This window comes from Neovison vison, chromosome 7, assembly GCF_020171115.1.
Source record: "Neovison vison isolate M4711 chromosome 7, ASM_NN_V1, whole genome shotgun sequence".
NCBI classification, from domain to species: domain Eukaryota; kingdom Metazoa; phylum Chordata; class Mammalia; order Carnivora; family Mustelidae; genus Neogale; species Neogale vison.
In genome coordinates this window covers 193,525,450-193,550,513 of record NC_058097.1, presented here as the reverse complement: position 1 = coordinate 193,550,513, position 25,064 = coordinate 193,525,450, and the positions used below count along the sequence as shown (strand labels likewise).

The 25,064-nt window shown below is 37.6% G+C and overlaps 2 protein-coding genes across 2 annotated transcripts; one reads left to right on the top strand and one right to left on the bottom strand.

The window, feature by feature from the left end:
- Window positions 1–2,320: 2,320 nt before the first annotated feature.
- LOC122914459 (olfactory receptor 5M11-like) lies at window positions 2,321–3,290 on the bottom strand. Its single transcript, XM_044261073.1, is given in 2 exon segments — window positions 2,321–2,378; window positions 2,380–3,290. Coding segments are annotated over 2 exon segments (969 nt in total).
- A 12,313-nt stretch (window positions 3,291–15,603) lies between these two features.
- Window positions 15,604–16,560, top strand: LOC122914458 (olfactory receptor 1030-like). The gene has a single exon (XM_044261072.1). It carries the CDS (start codon window positions 15,622–15,624, stop codon window positions 16,558–16,560), a length of 939 nt encoding a protein of 312 aa, XP_044117007.1. The 5' UTR covers window positions 15,604–15,621.
- The last annotated feature ends 8,504 nt before the right edge of the window (window positions 16,561–25,064 follow it).

Sequence of the window (25,064 nt, the reverse complement as noted above, 5' to 3'; positions counted from 1 at the left end):
TAATGTGTGCTCTTATTCTAAGACCACAGTACTAAACACTTACATGAAATCAATTCCTATACTCCCTATAATGTATTCATATGATTTTCTACAACATCACTTAAAGGACCCACAGTTAGTTTGGGGCAACTGGGTGGCTCAGTGGGTTAAAGCCTCGGCCTTTGGCTCAGGTCATGATCCCAGGCTCCTAGGATCAAGTCCCACATTGGACTCTCTGCTCTGCAGGGATCCTGCTTCCTCTTCTCTCTCTGCCTGCCTCTCTGCCTACTTGAGATCTCTGTCTGTTAAATAAATAAATAAAATCTTAAAAAAAAAAAAAAAGGACCTGCAGTTAGGGTCCATTTTTTTTTTTTAAGATTTCATTTATTATTTATTTGACAAACAGAGATCACAAGTAGGCAGAGAGGCAGGCAGAGAGAGAGAGAGAAAAGGAAGCAGACTCCCTACTGAGCAGAGAGCCTGATGTGGGACTTGATCCCAGAACCCTGGGATCATGACCTGAGCCCAAGACAGAGGCTTAACCCATTGAGCCACCCAGAAGCTCCTAGACTCCATTCTTATATCTCAGTCAATTGAATAAGGCTGATTCTGTCAAACATGTTCACTATACATACATAAAAATATAAACAGATGTGAGGGAGTGACCTTGGTGATATGTTCTAAACCAATGGGCAACTGCTGTTCATATTTTGTTATATTTTACTCAATGAATTGATATGTATGCATATTCTTATAACTCATGAAACAAAATGGGGATCATTTGCCATTTATAAGTTTAAACATTGATATCCACTTGATGGTGTAATATTCGTATTTTCATACAGACTATTTTTAGTGAACATCACTTATAAAGTAGTATTATACCCAAAATTAAATCATACTTGAACTTAGTTGCAAAAATATTACGTATTAGTTGTAGAAAAGCAAATTGAAATACACTAAAGAGTGTTTCAATTTTGGAATAAGAACAAAAGTTACTTGTAACCTCTTATTAAAAATGCATTTGGTGCACTTGATTTTTACATACTTTGTCTTGCAAACCATTATTCCATCATATCTTTATTTATATCCATTATTGTTATGATTGAGTCATATTTCTATGAACATACCTAATTGTTTCTTTAGGATGGGGAATTGCTGAATTAAATGCTCTGAACAATTTTAAAGTTTTGGTTAACTTTTTCTAGAGGTAAATTCTCTCCAGGAAGTGGCAGCCATTTGCACTTAGGGCTGGTTGTTTGAGAGTAACCATCTCACTCTGCCTTTACTCATATTAAAACATATCATTTAAGATCGTTTGCTTCTTTGTTGTATCAACTGAGATTCTTAGGAAAGGAATATGTTTTATTTTATTTTTTTAAATTAACTTATTTATTTGAGAGAGAATGTGAGCGGGAGGGAGTAGGGAACAGGGAGAGAGAGAATCTTAAGCAGACTCCACGCTGAGCACAGAGCCCAAGGCAGGACTCGATCTCATGACCCCGAGATCATGATATGAGCGAAATGAAGAGTCAGACACTTAACTGACTGAGCCACCCAGGCACCCCTAGAGCAGCTGTTATTTTAAAATAGTTTGTGGATAGACAAAAACTGAATGGTAATATGTAGAATTACAGAGTAAATGATTGTCAATATTGTAGGAACAAAATAATAAAAACCTCTTACATAAGGAATGAAAATTCTATATCCATAATGGGTATCTCCCATTCATATAGGTATCTGTTTTGATTAGGGGAAACTAATAAAACAAATCATTTGGGTAATTAAAATGTAAAAAAATTTGGTTATTTTTGAAAATAATAAAATACAGACAGTTTTCAATTTAGGCTCAGTCAACATTACAATGCTCCAAAAGTGTATTGAGAATGAACATCTGAAATTAGAACCTTAAGCCTTTTTTAAGAAGATATTCAGCTTTCATTAAAGGAAACTATGTAATATAGCATATAGATGTAAATCATTTTCATATTCAGAAAACCTACTGCAAACACCTCACTTTGCTAATAAGAATAGCTCAGTGATGGTCAATAGTATTGACCCATAAACTGAAAGGAAGAACTTCTCTGCCTACAAATAAATGTAAGTGATTTCTTGAGTGAGACTGAACACAGACCCTGCTTAATTGTAAACAGCTGACTTCTGGTGATGTGTTTCCCAACAGTCATTCTCTCCATACAATATTCACATTAATTGTTTCCATTAGGATTATCACTTGGTTCCAAGTAATGTGTACATAAAAAAAAAGTTACTGTTACTTCAAAGAACTGCATTTGGATATAACCAACATGGGTTGCTTTTCAATTGTTTTTGAGATTTTTTTTCATTGTGAGACTGTCAAAATAGACCTTTTCTCCACTGTACGAAGGTTTCTCATAAACCTGTTTCACATCTTTGTTCCTCAGGCTGTAGATAAATGGATTCAACATGGGATTCACAAAGATACAAACCACGGCCACAATTTTCCCTTGTTCTACAGACTGCTCATTTGCCGGTCTCAGATACATGCAGAATAGGGACCCATAGAACATGGTGACGGCGGTCAGGTGAGAGCCACAAGTGGAGAAGGCTTTGCACTGCCCTTCACTGGACCGGATCCTAATGATGGTGATAAAAATGAAAACATAGGAGATGAGGATGATGAGTAGGGAACCAGTGAGGTTAATCCCCGCAGACACAAACAGGGCAGTCTGCTTTATATAAGTGTCAGAACATGTCAGCATGAGGAGGGGTGGGTCTGCGCAGTAGAAATGGTTGATGATGTTAGGTCCACAAAAGGACAAGCGAAAGGTCAATATTACCTGCATTGTGCCCACCAGAGAACCCCAGAGGTAGGGAAAAGTGACAAGGCAGATGCAAAGTGGCCTGGACATTCTGCTCTTATAATGCAGGGGATGGCAGATAGCCATGTACCTGTCATAGGCCATGGCACCAAGCATGTAATATTCAGTAAGGAGCAGAGTCACAAAAACAAAACACTGAGCCAGACACCCCGTGTAGGTAATGATTTTCTTCTCAGAGAGGACATTCACAAGCATCTGAGGAGAGACATTAGTAGAATAAAAAATGTCCACACATGCTAAGTGGGTGAGGAAAAAGTACATGGGTGTTTGCAGCCGGGAAGTGAGTCTGATTAATGCAATCAAGCCGAAGTTCCCTATCAGGGTGATGAGGTAAATCAGGAGAAACACCACAAAAAGGATAGGCTGCACCTCTCGTTGGCTGGTCAGTCCAAGCAGGATGAACTCAGTTGCCTCGGTGCCATTGTGCGGGGGAAGTAGGGCCATCTTCATACTCTCTGATAAAGGAACACTTTTTTCAGGTATAAAAACAGAAATAAATTGTAAACATTTCAAGAATAGAAAGGTAAACGCGCATTAACACAAACCGGTTTTGAAAGGATTGGTTTAAATAGGTTGTTACTTCCTCCAGAGATGGATGGGCTTCAGTAGCTGCCATCAGGAGGCTGGTGGTGCTGGGGAAGTGGACGATATATCTGAAGTCCATACACCTGCTGTGCTGGCTGCTTTGCTGCTCTCACTTTCCCTTGCCTTGAACATACGGAATTTGACTTAGCTCATCGGCGTCAGTAATTAGGCTATAGGATCAGAACCTTTGACACTCAAATGTGACTACTGCCATAGTCTGATCATGACATAAATGCTTCATCAGGGAGTGGGAAGAAGGGGTGATGCTCTGTAGACTGATTGTATTGTTGTCTGCAAGGGCCAACCGTTTGTAATTGGAGTAGCCTATACTCTTGAGAGTCTGTTTTACATTTACTGATGTTCGGTTTCTCCCTAATTTCTTCCTTAACCTCCTATAGCAACATAAGTCTCCTGGCTCTGGTGATTTGTCCCTTTTATTTCCTTTGCTTCAAACCAGTCACTTAAGGTCTCAATTGTTTTTCACCCAATATCATCTTCAGTCTCATGGTCTCTTTATCTCACAGTATCCAATTTATTTTACATTATATATCTCATATTCACATTTCATTTTATCTCCTGCCCTTGACTTCACATCTGATATCTAAACTATCAGGAAGTATTGTCTGCTGTACCTTCAAAAGATTGCACATTGAATCTTAGAACAGCTTGTCAGCAGTTCCTCTGCTACCAGTTAGGTCTAAGATAAAAGTCTTCCTTCAGTCCTTTTTCTCATGCCACATTGTCCTTCTAGCATTTTTGAACATGTTGAACACAATCCTACCTCAGGACCTTTGCATATATTGATCTTTGCTTTGAAAGTTCTTCTACCAGAACTTTGACTTAACTTCATCACTTCATTTAGATGTCTCAAGTTAAAGCTCCATACCAAATAGCTCTTAGTCGTGGCCCATAATCTATTTTTGTTCATTTACCACTTCTGAAAGTATTATTTATTTATATAAATAGTTTTTATTTACATATATTTTTTGCTTATCCTCCATTAAACTGTTAATCACAGGAGGGCAAGAACTTTATGTGTGTCCTCTCCCTAGAACCTGGGCCAGTGCCTGAATCAGTGGATACACAATAACCATTAGTTAAGCAAATGGATGAATCAAAGAGCTAATGCTAACTTTGCCAACTCACATCAACTGATTTTTTTTATAATGTGTAGATGTCTTACCTCCCTGATATACCAGTGGAGACTTAGTTACTACAAAGATTATTATAGCTGCCATGTAAACAACGTACAGCACAAAGCACAATTACGGGTTTACTTTTATAACGTGAGTTAATGATAATGGTACTACTGACCTAACACCTTGGAAAATGGCAATGAAAATTTAGAGGGTGGACTGTTGGAAACAGATGGAAGTTGACTCAGGACTGAAAAAAATGAGTTACCTTTAATTTTATAAGGCCAGGAGGATATGAAAAGTCCATACCTTTTAAAGAATAACTCTACTGTTTATTAAAATAATATATTCACAAATATCACACTTAGATAAATGGTTATCTATCAACTCTGGCTTCAAACTGGGTTCCAATGTTGAAATATTGAGAGCACCAGTATTTGGGTCACAGCAGTACTCAGGTGGGGTACACATATTGGCATATTTTTGAACAAACTTTTCATATGATTTTACTGCACAGTCAGGGTTGAAGCACTGAAAGAGACAGTTTAAACTAAATAAAAGAGGCTTATCACATGGTTTTATGCTCTGAGAGTTTACACCTTCCCCTTGCAGAGGATCTTGAGATATTACCAGAGAATTTACTTATATATAAAACTTGCCACCATCAATGCACACAACATATTTCCCCATTAGCATGAAGAAGGAAGTACTCCATCCTCGGACTGTAACCTTGACAACATTCTGTTGATTTTTGGAAGCTTAAGAAAAGAGAATCTTTCCAAGACCCTAACTTAGGTTTTCTTACATTCAGAAATAGAAGGAAAAAGAAGTAAACTTTCTTATTAATGATTACACCATTATATTATTTACTACACATAACCCAGGGTTTCCTTTCTGGGGTACACATGGAGAAACGTCTCTTGCAGAAGTAAATTTGTTATCATTGTATTTCAAATTACAAGCTGAAGTGAAGGAGTGGGAGAGAAGAACTCATGTGTTCTTATTCTCACTAAAGTGTTTCGTGTTTCAAAAATGCTGGTACAGGTCATTTTGAATGGCATCAAATTTTTTTTCAGTGATACATCACACTTCAGAGCCTGCCATGCCATGGGACCTCCACCAGCTAGATGCATTCCGAGTTGTTAGGAGACCCCCAAACCTTGTCACTCACTGTTTTTCTTATGCCAAGAGAAAGATTAGTGAGAAAATGAGAGGAATGAGGATAATCCCAAAGAAGATAATGATTAAATGTATAAAATCATTACAGTTCAAATAACAGAATTACTGAAAAGAATCACAATTATGCTTAGTAGGTAGAAATCAAAGGTCCATGAACAATGCAGGGGGAAGAAAACAAACAAAAAAAATTAAACCCAAGAGAATCCTTTCTGAGAATTTTATCTAAATGGGATGCTTCAGCTGAAAAGTCAATAAAGTCTATTGCAATGTTGGGAAGGGACACAGTAAAGAAGGAACATTTGGCTGGCTCAGTGGGTAGAACATATAACTCTTGATGTTGGGGTTGTGAGTTCCAGCCCCACATTGGGTGTAGAGTTTACTTTATTTAAAAAAAAATATGTATATATATATGTAAAAACATATATATGTATATAAAAAAAGAAACAGTAAAGAAAAGTGTATTCCCCTTTAATAAACAATGTAAACCTGTTTTGATCATTCCTGGTTATAGCAATGCCATCATATTTAGTGCAAACTTGAATTGGAAAAGTCTATGAGAATCTCCTTCAAATGAGGAAAGGGAGAAATTCACATTTTTTTTCTTTCTCACCTTTAACCTTACACTTATTTACCAAAATCCCTTTAAATATTTTTTATTATTATTATGTTACGTTAGACACCATACAGGACATCATTAGTTTTTGATGGAGTGTTCCATAATTCATTGTTTGTTATAACACCCAGAGCTCCATACAATTCATGCCCTCCTTAATACCCATTACCCTGCTAGTCCCCCCAAACCCCTCTCCTCTAAAACCCTCATTTGTTTCTTGCAGTCACCGTCTCTCATGGTTCATCTCCCCCTCTGATTCTCCCTCCTTCATTTTCCTTTCCTTCTCTTAATGTCCTCCATGCTATTCCTTATGTTCCACAAATAAGTGAAACCATATGATAATTGTCTTTCTCTGCCTGGCTTATTTCACCTAGCATAATCTCCTTTAGTTCCATCCATGTTGATGCAAATGGTATTGGGTATTCATCCTTTCTGATGGCTAAGTAATATTCCATTGTATATATGGACCACATTTTCTTTATTCATTCTTCTGTTAAAGGGCATCTCAGCTCTTTACACAGTTTGGCTATTGTGGACATCGCTGCTATGAACGTTGGGGTGCATGTTGCTCTTCTTTTCACTATATCTGTATCTTTGGGGTAAATACCCAGTAGTTCAATTGCTGGGTCATAGGGTAGTTCTATTTTTAACTTTTTGAGGAAGTTTCACATTGTTTTCTGAAGTGGCTGTACCAATTTGCATTCCCACCAACAGTGTAAGAGGGTTCCCCTTTCTCCACAACCTCTCCAACATTTGTTGTTTCTTGCCTTGTCAATTATTGCCATTCTAACAGGTGTAAAGTGGTATCTCAATGTGGTTTTGATTTGAATTTCCCTGATGGCTAATGGTGTTGAACATTTTCTCATGTGTCTGTTAACTATTCATATGTCTTCTTTGGAGAAGTATCTCCAAAGAAGTATCTCCATATTTTTCATGTCTTCTGCCCATTTTTTGACTGGAATATATGTTTTTTGGGTACTGAATTTGATAATTTATTTATGGATCTTGGGTACCAGTTCTTTATCTGTAGTGTTATTTGCAAGTATCTTCTCCCATTCCATGGGTTGCATCTTTGCTTTGATGTCTATTTCCTTTGCTTTTTATCTTGATGAAATCCCAAAAGTTCATTTTTACTTTTGTTTCCTTTGCCTTTGGAGATGTGTCTTAAAAGAAGTTGGTGTGGCCGATGTCGAAGAGGTTACTGCCTATGTACTCCTCTAGGATTTTGATGGATTTCTGTCTCACACTGAGGCCTTTCATCCATTCAGAGTTTATCTTTGTGTATGGTGTAAGAGAAAGGTTGAGTTTCATTTTTCTGTATATTGCTGTCCAGTTTTCCCACCACAATTTATTGGGAGACTGTCTTTTTTTCCACTTGGTAACTTTTCCTGCTTTGTTGAAGATTAGTTGACCTTAGAGTTGAAGGTTTATATCTGGGCTCTCTGTTCTGTTCCATTGATCTATGTGTCTGTTTTTGTGCCAGTACCATGATGTCTTGGTGATCACAGCTTTGTAATATAGCTTGATATCAGGCAATGTGATGCCCCAACTTTGTTTTTCTTTTTCAACATTCCCTTGGTGATTCAGGGCCTCTTTTGGTTCCATACAAGTTTTAGGATTGTTTGTTCCAGCACTTTGAAAAATGCCATGGTGTTTTGATTGGGATGGCATTAAAAGTGTATATTTCTTTGGGAAGTATCGACATTTTAACAATGCCTATTCTTCAGATCTATGAGATTAAAATGAATCAGGAAGAAACTGACAATTTGAATAGACCAATAACCCATAACAGGATTGAAGCAGTGATCAAAAATATCCCCCAAAATAAGAATCCAAGGTCTGATGGATTCCCTAGGTAATTCTACCAAACATTCAAAGAAGAAATAATAACTATTCTCCTAAAGCTGTTTCAAAAAATAGAAACGGAAGGAAAATTTTCAAATTCATTCTACGAGACCACCATTACCTTGATACCAAAACCAGACAAAGATCCCATCAAAAAGGAGAATTACATACCAATATCCCTGATGAATAGGAATGTCAAAATTTTCAACAGGATCCTAGCTAATAGGATCCAGCAGTATATTAAAAGGATTATCCATCATGACCAGGTGGGATTTATCCCTGGGATGCAAGAGTAGTTCAACATTCACAAATCAGTGTAATAGAACACATTAATAAGAAAAGAGAAAAGAACCATATGGTCCTCGCAATTGATGAAGAAAAAACATCTGACAAAATATAGCATTGTTTCCTGATTAAAACTCTTCACAGTGTAGGGATAGAGGGTGCATTCCTCAATTTCGTAAAACCATCTATGAAAAGCCCACAGTGAACATCATTCTCAATGGGGAAAGGCTAAGAGCATTTCCCTTAAGATCAGGAACACGACAAGGATGTCCACTCTTACCACTATTGTTTAGCATAGTCCTAGAAGTCCTAACAACATCAATCAGACAACAAAAGGAAATAAAATGTATTCAAATTGGCAAAGAAGAAGTCAAACTCTCTTCGTAGATGACTTGATACTTTATGTGAAAAACTCAAAAGACTACACCCTCAAATGACTAGAACTCATACAGCAATTCAGTAATGTGGCAGGATACAAAGCCAATGGCCAGAAATCAGTTGTTTTCATATATACTAACAATGTAACTGTAGAAAGAGAAATTAGGGAATCAGTTCCATTTACAATAGCACCAAAAACCATAAAATATTTTGGAATAAACCAAAGAGTTAAAGGATATATACTCTAGAAACTACAGAACACTTAGGAAAGAAATTGAAGAAGACACAAAAAGATAAGTTTTTCTCTTAATAAAAAGTGTATGAAATCAATAAGGTGTATGGAATGGGAGTATATTTTCTGTGCCAAATTCTAAGGCTTTTGGCTTGGAGGTGGAAGAATTAAAGAGAAGTTAGATGTATGGACTTTTTGAAATCCAAGGACTGGCTAAAGCTAACATTTAAGCTTATTCTAAATCTTAGCTTAGTTGTGAAATGGATCTGTAACTAAGTTCGGGATGGTTGCAAGGATTGATCTTCTAATGCATTACCAGTAATCTGCTGTCTTTGTCTACCTGTCTATGGTTTTGTCTTAATGTGATAATTATAATCTCTACTAATTCCATTTTATGTACAACAGAGAAGATAGTAGGAAAGCAAACAACATTAATTAGAAGTTCTTGAATTTCAGAATTGTCAGACTTACCTGTGATTTCCTAGGCTCCTGGAAGGTCCCCAAAGTAGAAGGTTTTATACCTGAATGATTAGTTCTGGATGAATCATCCCTGAAACATTCACCGGGAAATCACCTATGGGGCATCTTTAGGACTCCCTCTGGTGATGTTTACAAAAGATGAAAGTCATTTCTTAATGAATGGGATCCTAATTTATGGGTTAATCTTTAGATGCATGCAGTGTCTTATTAAATGCATAACCACGGAGTACCAGTTTTGATATTGAGACTCATTCTAGGGTACAAAAAAAGTATTGTGTTCTTTACAATGAAGAAGTCTTTGCTAGGACTCTGCTCATCATGTCTTCAGCTGGAATAGTTTTCCCCTTGTGAATAGTCCTGGGGTTTTTCTCTGTTTCTATTGTGGTACTTGCTTCCTTTGTTCCCATTTCTTTTACAGAACAGTCAGTGCTCTGAGGACAGAATTAATGCCATTTCATTTGACATCTCCTGAGGAGATCTATACTACATTTTGGGTGCATAGCTGATGTGTAATCAAGAGTTACTAATGAGTACCCAAACAGTGATGCTAAACAGAGGGTTGTGATTTGGTGGTCTTCCGTGTCAGCAGCACCTTATCTCATTTTCCTTCGTAACCTAAGGTCATTTCTCCTTGTGAATTAGATTGCAAGTTGCAATGAGTAAGTTTTTAGATTCTCAGATCTCATTGAAAGGTTAGTTTGAATGAAACTGGTTCAGGTAAGCTTGTTAGCATGGACTGCTTGCTTATACCATATATTTAGTTCATGATCCTGATACACATTAACTCATATAATATTTCCTCTTTGGATCTTATCTACATTAGAATTTGAAATAAGAGTAAAGTCCTAGTAGTTCTGGACCAGGTTCATAATAATACCATTATGACTATGAGTAGCAAAAAAATAGTATTGTATCTTTCTTTGAGCTGATTTTCCTCCTCTGGTCTACCATTAATGCTTGACATAGAAAAATGTAGATTATCACAAAGAGAAAATAAAGAACCAAAGCCTGGCCCTTTGACATGGGCATATTAATGAGTGGATTTAAAAAAAAAAAAAAAAAACAGAAAAGAAAAAGAAAAGAAGATTTAAGGCCTTCAGGGATCACTCAGAGACTGGCTTTCCTTGTCTCCTTACCGTGGGCTTTGTCCCTGAATCAACATGTCAGGTTGCCAAAACAAAGAAAACTTTGGGTTCAGCTTACTTAAACACTTGCTCCTTGGATTTGACTTAATGTTTCCACAGTTTCTTTGATTTCCATGGGGCAGGGGCAGCAACCAAATTTCAAAAATTTCTGCATCCTCTATTAGGGGAATATGAAAGTATCTAAGATGTGAACCTGAAATGTGTTGCATCAGTAAAGCTGAGTACTACACAGAGGGATTCCTGGGCCATGTCTGAAAGAATCTAAGGTAGGGGAGGGCCTATCATTTGCCCAAGAGCCAAGGTGCAGCTGGGTCAGCAGGGAAGGCTCAGCAGGCTGTGTTAGGCTGAGAGGGATTAATGACTGCAAGATGCAGTTTTCCTGGTGTGGGACAGCAGAAGAACCATGCAGATATGAGGTCAAAAAAGGCCGAAGAGAAGCAGAAGCGAAATGGATGCAGATCAAAGCCTCTCTTCCCCAGTGATAAGGGGCCTTGTAAGTCACAAAAGAAAAAAAAAAAAAAAAAGGGATGCCTGGGTGGCTCAGTGGGCTAAGCCTCTGCCTTCAGCTCAGGTCATGATCTCAGGGTCCTGGGATCCAGTCCCACATTGGGCTCTCTGCTTGGCAGGAAGCCTGCTTCCTCCTCTCTCTCTCCCTGCCTGCCTCTCTTCCTGCTTGTGATCTCTGTCTGTCAAATAAATAAATAAAATCTTAAAAAAAAAAAAAAGAAAAAAGAAAAAAACGATTAAAATATGAAGGACCGGGCTTTTACCTAAAGAGAAAGATCAAAGGGTTTATTTAAATTCTGATGGCTCTAAGTCCAAAGCTGTTCTTCAAAAGAAAGTCATACTTCACAAGTCTATGTGATATGTAATTATGTCTCAACACAAGTCTCAAATAATATGACAATTAAAGATACCTTGTCATTAAATTTTCTTCTGAAAATATAAGAGAAATATGCAGAATATTTATATATCATTTGCCATGAACTCGCAAAGAGTAAATAAAAAATCTTGTCAGATGGGCAAAAATCCCTAGTTAAACAAATAAACAAACAAACAAAACCCCTATATAGACTTTTTGTCATTCTGAAAATGCTTTTTTCTCTAGTTGGTTTGTTGAGATGGGTAGAAGCTCTAGTATAATATTATAATTATCCCTTATATTTTATAACACTTAGTCTTAAATCCATGCTACCATCAAATCCTTCATGAAATATGTTAGTAAAAAGAAATTATTTTTTTTGTTTTTTTTTAAAGATTTTATTTATTTGATAGAGAGAGAAAGAGAACACAAGTGGGGAGTGAGGAGGGGCAGATGAGAGGGAGAAGCAGACTGTGCTGAGCAAGGAGCCCAATGAAGGGTTCCATCCCAGGACCAACCTTCAACAGAAGTTAGTTGATCTTCCAATGGCATGCATCCCAGACTCCAAAACTTTCTCTGTATACCAGACACCATGCTACCTTACATGTTGTAAACAGAAGAACCTATTATGCCCCAGTGAAAAAATATTAAGATGAAATATTAAAATACTAAGAAAAATACTCAAGCATAATTTAAAATAAATGATGAATCCCATTCCTTCATGATTCTTGGGAGATTTGATTCCCTGTTGGCATTGGGGAATGGGTTAAAATTATGTCTTTGATGAGCTTAGTTAGGATTTGCAAGAGAATAAGATAGTAGCTGTACATAGTCTGAATGTTTTGATGCTAGAAATAATTAAACCATAGGGATTTGCTCCCTATATGATAATTCTGTTATAAACTCTTCAGGTTTTTCTATCCATACTGTTATTAGGAAATCACACTACTTTCAAAGGTAGGATTTGATATTGTAAAAATACATTTTGGGTTGTAGAAATAAATCCTTTAATGAATAAAAATAAAATTACAGACTGATGAATTAGTAAATATCTTGATTTAAATTCTAATGATCTAAAAGTAGAAGTATTTATAAATGTTCAATAGACCAGAAAGAACATTCATTCCATATATAATGATTGACTGTCCCCATTTGGGAAAGCACTGTTCTAGGTGGCAGTGAGTCTGTAACTAATGATTAGATGAACTCTAGTCCTTGAGATTAACACTTTGATGTTGAGTGTTATTTTATACTAGACCTGGATTTTTCGCCCAATATAATACAGGCTACAACTTATTGAATGCTTGCTACATGTCAGATATATTTGAGGTTTTGCCTGAATTAAATCCCTCATATGAAGGAGTTGCTATGAGAACCAAACTCTATGCATGAGAAAAATTAGTCACAGAGAGAGGAGTAACTTGGGCAAACTTCATAGCTAGGAATTAGATATGGGGTTTTCTGGCAAGGAGGTCTCACTGAAGACTCCAAGTATCTGTTCATGTTGAGGACACTCAAAACCTAGCCATGTATACTGTCTCTTAATTCATGAAGAAAATTAGGGAGTGGTGTTAAATAATCTTTCTAGTTCCTTCCAAGTTAATGATACTACTCTTTCTGACTACAAGCATCCTATTGTATAATGCTCTCTACCCCTTCATAGAAAATCAGCCACTCTTAGGGTTATGATCTACATTAATTATTTAAATTGAATTTAAATAAAAATAAAGTTAATTAAAAATGCATTTCATGCAGATTCCTTCACTAAACGCGTTTCCACTTCAGACTGAATGATGACCACCTATCAGGAGACAGCAGCCTTCTTAACATAAAGACCAACCTTCTCAATTCTTTGGGTGCTTGCATAGGGCCAGCAAGCATCTACTTGAGAGAGTCTCAGGTGTCCCCTCTCAAGAGTGCAGAGACTCAAGTGTCCTCAGAGTCACTTCTGTTTCCTACAAATGCCTCTCTCTGAGTTTTCTTTGTTCGAATCATATAGCATGTTGTGTTTTGTTTCTCTAAAGAAAAGTTATTCTCATAAAGTATTCAGTTAAATTATCTGAAATGTTCAAGCTTGCATTACAAACATCGTTAACCCACAGTAACAGAGACATTAATTATCTCGACACATGATTTATGTGTCAATAAGTAGATATTTATTAAAAAATACCATCCCGGGGCACCTGGGTGACTCAGTGGGTTAAAGCCTCTGCCTTCGGCTCAGGTCGTGGTCCCAAGGTCCTGGGATCAAGCCCCACGTCGGGCTCTCTGCTCCATGGGGAGCTTGCTTCCTCCCCTCTCTCCCTGCCTGCCTCTCTGCCTACTTGTGATCTCTGTCAAATAAATAAATAAAATCTTTAAAAAAAAATACCATCCCAACATCAAAGAGTACTTTTCTATTATGATAATTACTCTAATTTTAAGAACTTAGAAACATACAAAATAATTATGGTTACGTTGATTTAGGTGATTTGTCCTGCATCTTTTTATCCCGATCAATAAGTTCTAAGTCCACATGTGCAATGGTATAGTGCAAAGGACAAAAATGTCAGAGACATGTACAAAGTGCCTTACAAAGTAATCCCTTTGTCTGTCCTTGGCCTTGTAGCTATTAGTAAGAAGCAGTGTGTGTTATTAAAGGACAGTGTAGGTTTCCCATTATGGTCTTTGTGGTACTTTTATCCTGCAAAATGGGAGGGGAGGCACGTGAGGGTATCTTATATCTGGTTCAGTTGTATAATTAGTATGAATATTATACCAGTAAGATCATTTCCATGTCTTGTAAAACTTAAATAGAATTTGTTATAGAATTTTTCTTAATTTTTACAAGCGTTAAAAGGTGGCAGAGTTACAATAAGGTTATTATAAAGTGAGAATATCTTTGTTAATCTTTTCTTTACTGTCTCCTTCCCTACACCAGGGAACATTTTAATATGTTTTCCCTAATCACTCCTCCAATGAATACTGGGTGTCACTAATATATATGTATGTGTATATCTTATATACATGATATATATAGTTTATGTACTGTACATGTATCTTATACCAAATATATAATTGATTTTTATGTACCATGAACCAATTTTTGGCCCTTATATATGGCATTAATACACAAATCAAAGGAGATCCTAGGCTGAGTCTTTTTTTTTCCAATTTATTTATTTTCAGAAAAACAGTATTCATTATTTTTTCACCACACCCAGTGCTCCATGCAAGCCGTGCCCTCTATAATACCCACCACCTTGTACCCCAACCTCCCACCCCCCGGCCACTTCAAACCCCTCAGACTGTTTTTCAGAGTCCATAGTCTCTCATGGTTCACCTCCCCTTCCAATTTACCCAAAGGCACATACCCTCCCCAATGTCCATAACCCTACCCCGCTTCTCCCAACCCCCCTCCCCCCAGCAACCCACTAGGCTGAGTCTTAAAAGTTAAGTAGGATTTGGTGATAGGAGGGCCTTCTGAGGAGAGAAGACAAAAAGAGAAAGGACATGCGTTGCAGAGTGAGGGAACAAACGGCTTGACTTGGTCTTGAGTTCAGAGGGGCAGGAGGACCGGTTCTGCAGGGATGTGTGTCCTTCCATTCAGTTGCGCAAAATAGATGAGGATTTATATACAACGTCAAAAATATACGGTGAAAAAATAATGAATACTGTTTTTCTGAAAATAAATAAATTGGGAAAAAAAATATACGGAGAAACAAAGGACTGCAATGTTCGAAACACAATAGCATTTAAGGAAATTGTAAGTGAACTAAGGTAATAAATCTTGCAGAGAATATAAAGTCTTTTCAACATGAGGGGACTTGCAGAAAAACATTTTGAAAATATGAATGCCCTCCTAAAAAGAACGCTATACTATTTTAGAGGTTTAAAATATCAATTGCGTATTTCCTCAGCTATTTCTTTGTGTCACAAGTGTTCTTACAAGTTTTAGAGAAGACTGATCAGATGATATGATGGGGGTAAGGGACACGTGGCAAAAGACATACGTTTTTTATTTCCTTTCTTTTAGCCCTCATTTGAAGCCAAAGACACACAATGTTAAAGAAAAATGACACAGTGGTGACTGAGTTTATTCTCCTGGGACTGACAGATCGAGCTGAGTTGCAGCCTGTCCTTTTTGTAGTCTTCCTAGTCATCTACCTTATCACGGTAATCGGCAACGTGAGCATGATTTTGCTGATCAGAAGTGACTCAAAACTTCACACTCCAATGTATTTCTTCCTCAGTCACCTCTCCTTTGTGGATCTCTGTTACGCCACCAGTGTTGCTCCTCAGATGCTGGTTCATTTCTTATCCAAGAGAAAATCCATTTCATTTCTGGGTTGCCTTACACAATTCCACTTTTTCATTGCCCTGGTGATCACTGATTATTATATGCTCACAGTGATGGCCTATGACCGCTACATGGCCATCTGCAAACCCTTGTTGTATAGCAGCAAGATGTCCCGATGTGTCTGCTTCTCTCTCGTGGCTACCCCTTATGTTTATGGCTTTGCAAACGGTCTGGCACAGACCATCCTGATGCTTCGCCTCTCCTTCTGTGGACCCAATGAAATCAACCACTTTTACTGTGCAGACCCACCTCTCATAGTCCTTGCATGCTCAGATACTTATGTCAAAGAAACCGCCATGTTCGTGGTGGCTGGTTTTAATCTCACCTGTTCTCTGGCCATCATTCTCATCTCCTACATTTTCATTTTCTCAGCCATTCTGCATATCCGCTCTGCTGAGGGGAGGCGGAAAGCCTTCTCCACCTGCGGGTCCCATTTGACGGCTGTCACCATCTTTTATGGGACACTGTTCTGCATGCACTTGAGACCCCCTTCTGAGACATCTGTAGAACAGGGTAAAATTGTTGCAGTGTTTTATATCTTTGTGAGTCCTATGTTAAACCCTTTGATCTATAGCCTGCGGAACAAAGATGTTAAAAGTGCAATCAGGAAAGTTGTCGAAAAGAAGTTATTTCTTAAATAGACACTTTGGTCACAAGTATATATATAGGATATTTTATTATCTGACCAATTAATGAACATTTATAATTAGCAAATCACCTTCTGTCATTATGTGTTTTTTGTCTTACTTATTCACATATGAAAGTTGAGAAAAAAGTGTCAAATTATTTGCTAATATTGATAGTTTCAGCTCAATAAATTAAAAATAACTCAGAAATTGAAAGAAAAAAACAGATGGCATTCTTATTGCTCCATGAATTCAAGAAAGAAGATTCCATATATGCACTCATATTGGTACTAAGTTATAAAATAATTATCAAATGATGTTATGTCAATGACTGTCTCTTTGCTTTTATAGTTTTTAATAATTTCCAAACTAATTTCTGGAAACATCTCTACCATCATCTGTAAGAAAATTTTCCCTATTTCTTTTTATAGAAATCATATATCAATGATTATCTTTCTGAATCTCAGATTATTACTCTAAGCAATATGTAGAATTATGCTACTGGTTCAATGGTATCCTCATTCATAAGGATTCAGGTGGAATGGCAACTTTCCTTAAGTAGGTTGACTTTATATCCATCATTCCCATAATAAAATTAATTTAGCAGTTTCAATTGTTAATTTTTTATTATAGACCATTTCCAACACATATGCAAAAATAGAAAATACTGTAAAGACCACCTGTACAAGCGTGAGTGATCATCATTAAGTCTTCATTTTTGCCACTTTGCTTCAGACGTTTCACATACTCAGATCTTCTCAAATTGAGCCCTCCCTGCCTGATTCTGTTCCTCTCTCCATTGCCTGCATTCAACTGTCATTGAATTTAATGTTTTTATCCCCATGGAGAGTTCTAACAGTTGCTGGTGTTTATGTATTCATAGAATTAAATAATGTTATTTAGCAAGATTTAAAATTTGATAATAACGAATTATGCTCTCCTTCTGCAAATTATTCTATTTTCAGTAAATATGGTTAGATTCTTCCCTGCTGGTTCATGTAGCATCAGTTTTCACTGAGATAGTCTACATGAGTGTATACACATACCACACACTATCTATCCATTCTATTATTATTTTTAAAATTTGATTTCTTTATTTTTTTTTAAAGATTTTATTTATTTATCAAAGAGAGAGAGAGGGAGAGAGAGCGAGCACAGGCAGACAGAATGGCAGGCAGAGGCAGAGGGAGAAGCAGGCTCCCTGCCAAGCAAGGAGCCCAATGTGGGACTCGATCCCAGGACACTGGGATCATGACCTGAGCCAAAGGCAGCTGCTTAACCAACTGAGCCACCCAGGCGTCCCTAAAATTTGATTTATTTATTCGACAGAAGGAGATCACAAGTAAGCAGAGAAGCAGGCAGAGAGAGAGGAGGAAGCAGGGTCCCCACTGAGCTGAGAGCCCATGCGGGGCTCGATCCCAGGACCCTGAGACTATGACCTGAGCTGAAGGCAAAGGCTTTAACCCACTGAGCCACCCAGGTGCCTCTATCCATTCCATTATTGATAAATGAATCTATTTTCCTGTTCTGGATAATATGAAAATCTAGCAATGCTTTTTCCTCTGGAATTCCGAGTGTATACCAGTTCAAGAGATCCTCTCAGGTACACTCCCTGGAGAGTAATTTCTGTGTTATAAGAAAAGAACATCTTTAAATTCAGAGAAAATGGCCAAATTACTCTATTCATCTGTTCTCCTGCAAACAGTGTGCAAGATTGGTCTTTACTCCATCTTCTTATCATTACTATATATTATCAGATTTCCAAAATGCTTTCAGGTCTGATGGGTTTAAGGGATTCTCCTTTCTTGTTTAGGCTTTTGCATTGTCATTTTAAGTGGAAAGAAGTGTTTTAAGTGCTTTGATGCTACCTGCAGAGTTTTCTTTCATTTGGTTGTATGTCTGTATTCTTTGTTCATTGTTCAGCTGGGTTATTTTATCTTTATTTTGTACATTTGTAGTAGCTCTTTATAAATTCTATACTAGGTACTAGCCTTTTACTGATTTCTGCAATGTCTATATTTCAACCTGATTTTAGCTAGTACTTCGCTTTTGTGCCTGATAGACTTGGTGGGATGGAAATTTTTCATTCTAACATAGTTCAAACTTTAATCTTCTCTTTGTGCTTGTGCTTTGTATGTCTTGTCTAAACAATTCTTTCTTAATATAAAGATGTTCTCTTATATTTTCTTTCAATGGCTTTACAGTTTTGCATATTTAAGTCTTTATTTTTGTTGATATCCTAAATGTTGCAAAATAATCTTTCATCCTGATTTTTAATGAAAGTAGTACATTGTCTGTATCTTCAATACTGCATATGTTTCTCATTAAGGTTTGAGGGAAAATTCTGTCATGAATCAAGTTTTGGATTTGTATCAGTCCGGTTCTCTATCGTGGGACCAATTAATAGTCAATTAATAGTCAATTAATAGTCATCAATGCTGACTATTTTTATAAAAATAATTTTACCACCCTTCTTCTCAAAGTTTGAACATTGGAGAATTTTCCTGAAGGGTCTGTGACAGAAGATACGATTAAGATGCATAGAAATACTTTATTCCGCAGAGGTCATGTCTGTTATTTTCCCAGAAGGCAGGTGATACCCACTTCGATGAACCAGTGGCAGTGACTGTGAGAACTAGCAGGAGAAAAAGCTATTTATAGTGTAAGCTGAGGTCTGTGCCCACCCTTTTGTTTGGGACTTGGGATTGCAAGTGTTCCTGACCTTGGTGTTAGCATATGTTGCAATCTGTCATCATTTTTCGTGCCATGCTCAACTTTTCTTTCTTCCCTCCTTCCCTTTTTTCCTTCCTTCTTTCCTTCCCCTTTCTCTCTTCCCTCCTTCGTTTTTCCCTTCTCCTCCCTTTCTTTTGTTTCTTTTCCTTTTTGTTTTCTTCTTTTGTAAACTGGTTCAACTCCCAAACTTAAATCTGCCACATTTCACAGAGAAAACCACCACCAAAGTGGGGTATTGGGTTTTTTCCTCTTCAGGCATTACCGGTGGCCACTCCTGATACAGAGCTGGCACACATATCCAGGTCATGGTACCTACTTCTCATTTTTGGCTTCTTCTACTGAGATTACAAGTTCTGAAGTCAATAATGTTGAAAAAATCCTCTCAGAAGAGATTGGGTGAGCGGAGCACAGTTCTATGAAGTCCAGGTAAATCTAGCTAATTTCTTTTCTTTTTTTTTTTTTTTTTTAGTATCTTCAGTAACCCTACAAATGTTTTATTGCTTCATATATAAAAACTGAGATGAATTTATTTCTCTTTGTAATTTTTTCTGCTTTATTTTCTCATGTCCAGTAATGAACTAGTATTATTCTTTTCATCCTTTTGTATTTTCTATCTCATCTTGGATGATTAAAATTTGAAATGCTTTTACTGATAGTCATATGCCACCAGCAGTATTTTTCATTGTTTTTGTTAGTTGATGCACATTATATATATTTGTACCTTTTTGCTGCAGGTTCTGAGTCTTTTAATTACTGGGTTTCTTAGTTTACTGTGAATATATATACTTAGAAATATTTCCTAACAACTTATTTTGTATTTTAAAAAAATTTGTCTATCTTTTCCCCCATTCCCTAACATGAATTAAATTATGTTTTCCAAACAACTTTGATTCATGATTTTATTATTCCCAGATTGTCAGCTCCAGAAAGCAAGGTACATGTCTGTTTTTGTTCATCAGTTTATTTTTTATCATATTTTTTCAAGATTATTTATTTTAGAGACAGAGTGTGTGTGTGTGAGCAGAGAGAGGGGAAGAGGGAGAAGGAAATAATCCTCAAGCAGACTCCCCACAAGGCATGGAGCCCTATGTGCTTAATCCCAGGACGTTCAGATCATGACCTGAGCCGAAACCAAGAGATGGATGCTTAACTGACTGAGCTATTATTGTTTATTATTTTAAAACCAGCATATTCCCCAAATGTAGAATATAGGTGGTTCTCAATAAGTCTGTATTGACTAATAAACTGTCATTATGCCTTTTGCATTATAATTATTTGATTATTATTTGATGGAAAACTCTGCTCTACTTTCCACCATGATCTGCATGAATTCTTACCAATTGAAAACCCTACTGTGACACTTCACATATCCTTGCTTCATCCCTCCCACCATGAAGTAGAAACTGTTTAAGGACAAGTCTTTTCACTTTCTTTTATACTCTCTATGTTGACAGTGCAGTGATAAATACAAGACTTTCCCTGAATGTTTTTAACCCTTTGGATGAATGAATGAATAAAAGAATGAATGTCAGTAAACCTGCAGAAGTTTAGCATGGTGTGAGCTTGTCACATTTCTTTGCTTAACTGTCAACAGTGTGGTATCAAGGACTATCCACTGGCCTGTTTGAATCCCAGGCTCACAATTTATAACTTGCCTCAACCAGGGCAAGTTACTTTATCTCTCTTAGCCTCAGTTTCCCATCTCTTAAGTGAAGATGAGAGTACCAATGCCCCATGGAGTGACGTGAGAAATTACTGAACTAATGTTTGCAAGGTGCTAAGCCTAATACCTGGCCAACACATGAGTGTCCAATGCCTGTCACCTATGATTAATCACCCCCATTCTGATGTGTTACCTGTGGATTCTTAAACTAATTAGTCACTGTTTCCATTTCATCTCCCTACAGATTTCATGTGTGAGGAAGAAAGAAGTATGTTTCATAAAATGCAAAGTTACTTGGGAGGGGGTTGGATAACCAAGATTTGTTGTGTGTTCACTGAATTAAGCAAACATTTCATACTCCTTATATTATCCAGCAAGTATCTGTTGATAAGCTACCATCGTGCAGGGACTGGACTAGATGCTGAGATCACAGTCCTTGCTTGTAAGGGTTTGCAGTGTCATGGCAGCAAGAGAGATATTGGCAGGTAATGAAACAGAGTGTGTTAGACAGGGATGGGGGCAGAGCCCTTAAAGCACATGGCAAAGCACTAAGTTCTTGATTCTGTGAAGGCAGAGAAAGCATCTTTTGAGAGAGATCTATTTGAGCCTTTCCTATTTCTAGGAGCAGCTTGAATCTGATGGGAATGAGAAAGGTGCTGAGTAGAGGGGAAGCTCAGGGAATATTGAAAGCCAGAGATGCACAGAACAAAGTGTGACTGCAGGTTGAGGCATGGCAGCTGCCTACCACTGAAAAGGGAGTCCACTGGGCATGTGCAGAGGGGCGTCGACTTCTACCCTTCCACGTGATGGTTCTGTGGCACTAGGGGAGTTAGTCCCTCACTGCTGCTTTAGTGGAGACTCTGTCTCTTCAGCTGGACATTCAGGATGGAGTCCTTACCTCTTAGGGTTTGAGGACATTCAATTACCTACATAAAAGTTGTCCACACATAGGAAGTGCTCACCAAGCCATTTGCCAATACCCTGTGTTATTCACAGTGTTACGTATGATTAACCGTCTCCAAGACTCTGATGGTTCTCTTGGCCACATTCTGAGAGCTCTGGAGTTTAGGGGAGAAAACAGTCTTAGTGTGAAAGAAAGAAATGAAAAACTCAGATGATCATCAAAATTTTGAGATGTGGAGCACTGGGTGTGGAGCATAAAGAATGAATCTTGGAGCACTGAAAACATAAAATCAAATAAAAAAAAATTTGAGATGGACATTTTTGGTTTGCCTTCCCCAGAGATCTTAGGGCAAACAGGAAATTTGAAATGATGGAAAATAAGATCTAGACATTTGATTAGCTTTCTGATCCCAGAGTGTCCTAATGAATCTGCAGAGGCCTAATTCCCATGTAACACTCATTGATGTTATTTTCAAGATCTTCTGGGACACGTGGGTGGCTCAGTTAGCTAAGCGATTGCCTCCGGCTGGGGTCATGATCTTGGAGTCCCGGGATCGAGTCCTATGTTGGGCTCCCTGCTCAGTGGAGAATCTGCTTCTCCCTCTGACCCTCCCCCTTCTTGTGCTCTCTCTCTCTCTCAAATAAATAAATAAAATCTTAAAAAAAAAAAAAAAAAAGATCTTCTGAGACTTGCTTGACGACCTGTCTGTACCTTCCACATCTTGGTATAAATGCAGCTACATTTCATAGCTTAGAAAGGACTCAGTGAATATCTTTAATCAGAGATGAGAAAATAGGTGCATTTCAGAACCAGAAGTATGTGTTTGTGTTTTTATGTTCTTTACTTTTAGAACATAAAACAAGAGGAGATTACAAAATGTCTCAAACTGAGACACAGTAATTTGCACCTTATTTGTGTGAAATATGCCCAAACAATGTTTTCTGTTCTCAGTTCCTGAGTTTGAACCTCAACTAATTCTCCTAAAAACAGGCTTTTGAAATTTCCATTGATCTCCCTGGAGCATGTGGGTGCAAAAGAACTAAGAAAGGCAAATAATACTGTTATGCTGAAAATAAATAAAAAATAAATTAAAAAAATATATGGCACACTGGGTTAATGGGACAATAAAGTGATCAATAAAATACTCTTAAAGCCCTTAAAAAAAAGGCAAACAATAATTCTACTACCATAGAAAGATGCAAGGACATTTTTTAAAAATTTTTTTTCCCAATTTATTTATTTTCAGAAATACAGTATTCATTATTTTCTCACCACACCCAGTGCTCAATGCAAGCCGTGCCCTCTACAATACCCACCACCTGGTACCCCAACCTCCCACCCCTCTGCCACTTCAAACCCCTCAGATTGTTTTTCAGAGTCCATAGTCTCTCATGGTTCACCACCCCCTCCAATTTACCCAAAAGCACATACCCTCCCCAATGTCCATAACCCTACCCCCCTTCTCCCAACCCCCCTCCCCCCAGCAACCCACAGTTTGTTTCGTGAGATTAAGAGTCACTTAGGGTTTGTCTCCCTCCCTATCCCATCTTGTTTCATGGATTCTTCTCCTACCCACTTAAGCCCCCATGTTGCATCACTACTTCCTCATATCAGGGAGATCATATGATAGTTGTCTTTCTCCGCTTGACTTATTTCGCTAAGCATGATACGCTCTAGTTCCATCCATGTTGTCGCAAATGGCAAGATTTTGTTTCTTTTGATGGCTGCATAGTATTCCATTGTGTATAAATACCACATCTTCTTTATCCATTCATCTGTTGATGGACATCTAGGTTCTTTCCATAGTTTGGCTATTGTGGACATTGCTGCTATAAACATTCGGGTGCACGTGCCCCTTTGGATCACTACGTTTGTATCTTTAGGGTAAATACCCAGTAGTGCAATTGCTGGGTCATAGGGCAGTTCTATTTTCAACATTTTGAGGAACCTCCATGCTGTTTTCCAGAGTGGTTGCACCAGCTTGCATTCCCACCAACAGTGTAGGAGGGTTCCCCTTTCTCCGCATTCTCGCCAGCATCTGTCATTTCCTGACTTGTTGATTTTAGCCATTCTGACTGGTGTGAGGTGATATCTCATTGTGGTTTTGATTTGTATTTCCCTGATGCCGAGAGATATGGAGCACTTTTTCATGTGTCTGTTGGCCATCTGGATGTATTCTTTGCAGAAATGTCTGTTCATGTCCTCTGCCCATTTCTTGATTGGATTATTTGTTCTTTGGGTGTTGAGTTTGTTAAGTTCTTTATAGATTTTGGACACTAGTCCTTTATCTGATATGTCGTTTGCAAATATCTTCTCCCATTCTGTCAGTTGTCTTTTGATTTTGTTAACTGTTTCCTTTGCTGTGCAAAAGCTTTTGATCTTGATGAAATCCCAACAGTTCATTTTTGCCTTTGCTTCCCAGATGCAAGGACATTTTTAAGCATGGGATTGAGCTTACCCTAACAGAAAAGTCCTTATAGTGAGAGCCGGGAGATCTATGAGCCCCTTACACTTATTTTGGTAGGATTGTGAGTGTATTCATTCAACGTGGTTTAGAATTCTTGGTTTCTTTTATATGTACAGAATACATATAAAAAATAAAGAAGCTGAAAGACCATGCTTACAATGAATACTTGCTAGAAGTTTTTTTTTTTTTTAACTTTTTATTTCTTTTTAGCGGAACAGTATTCATTGTTTTTGCACCATACCCAGTGCTCCATGCAATCCATGCCCTCTCTGATACCCACCACCTGGTTCCCCCAACCTCCCAACCCCCGCCCCTTCAAAACCCTCAGATTGTTTTTCAGAGTTTGTAGTCTCTCATGGTTCACCTCCCCTGCTATTTTTGTTAATTTTTCTTCCTTTATTTTGGAAACAAAGTCTTTTGTCATTTGGTTATAATTGAATGGACAATAGAATTCATCCAGACAGCTAGTCTTTTGAGCTATTTTACCCTCTAGCACATTCTTACTGGAGTGTAAGCATTGCATTGTGTTTCTTTCTCCTTCTCATTCTCTTTTTTCCACCCTCATTTTGTAGGGGGTTGGATGTTTTCCATCTCCTATATCCCTAGATGACCAATAGGCATATGAAGATGCTCAACATCACTAACCATCAGGGAAATGCAAATCAAAGCTACAAAGAGATGTCCCCTTATACCTGTCAGAATGGCTGGAATCCCAAAGCTAGAAAACAGTGTTGGCAAGGATGTGCCAACAC

Excerpts from the sequence above, each read along its gene's own strand:
- LOC122914458 (XM_044261072.1), top strand. The coding sequence starts at position 15,622 with ATGTTAAAGAAAAATGACACAGTGGTGACTGAGTTTATTCTCCTGGGA.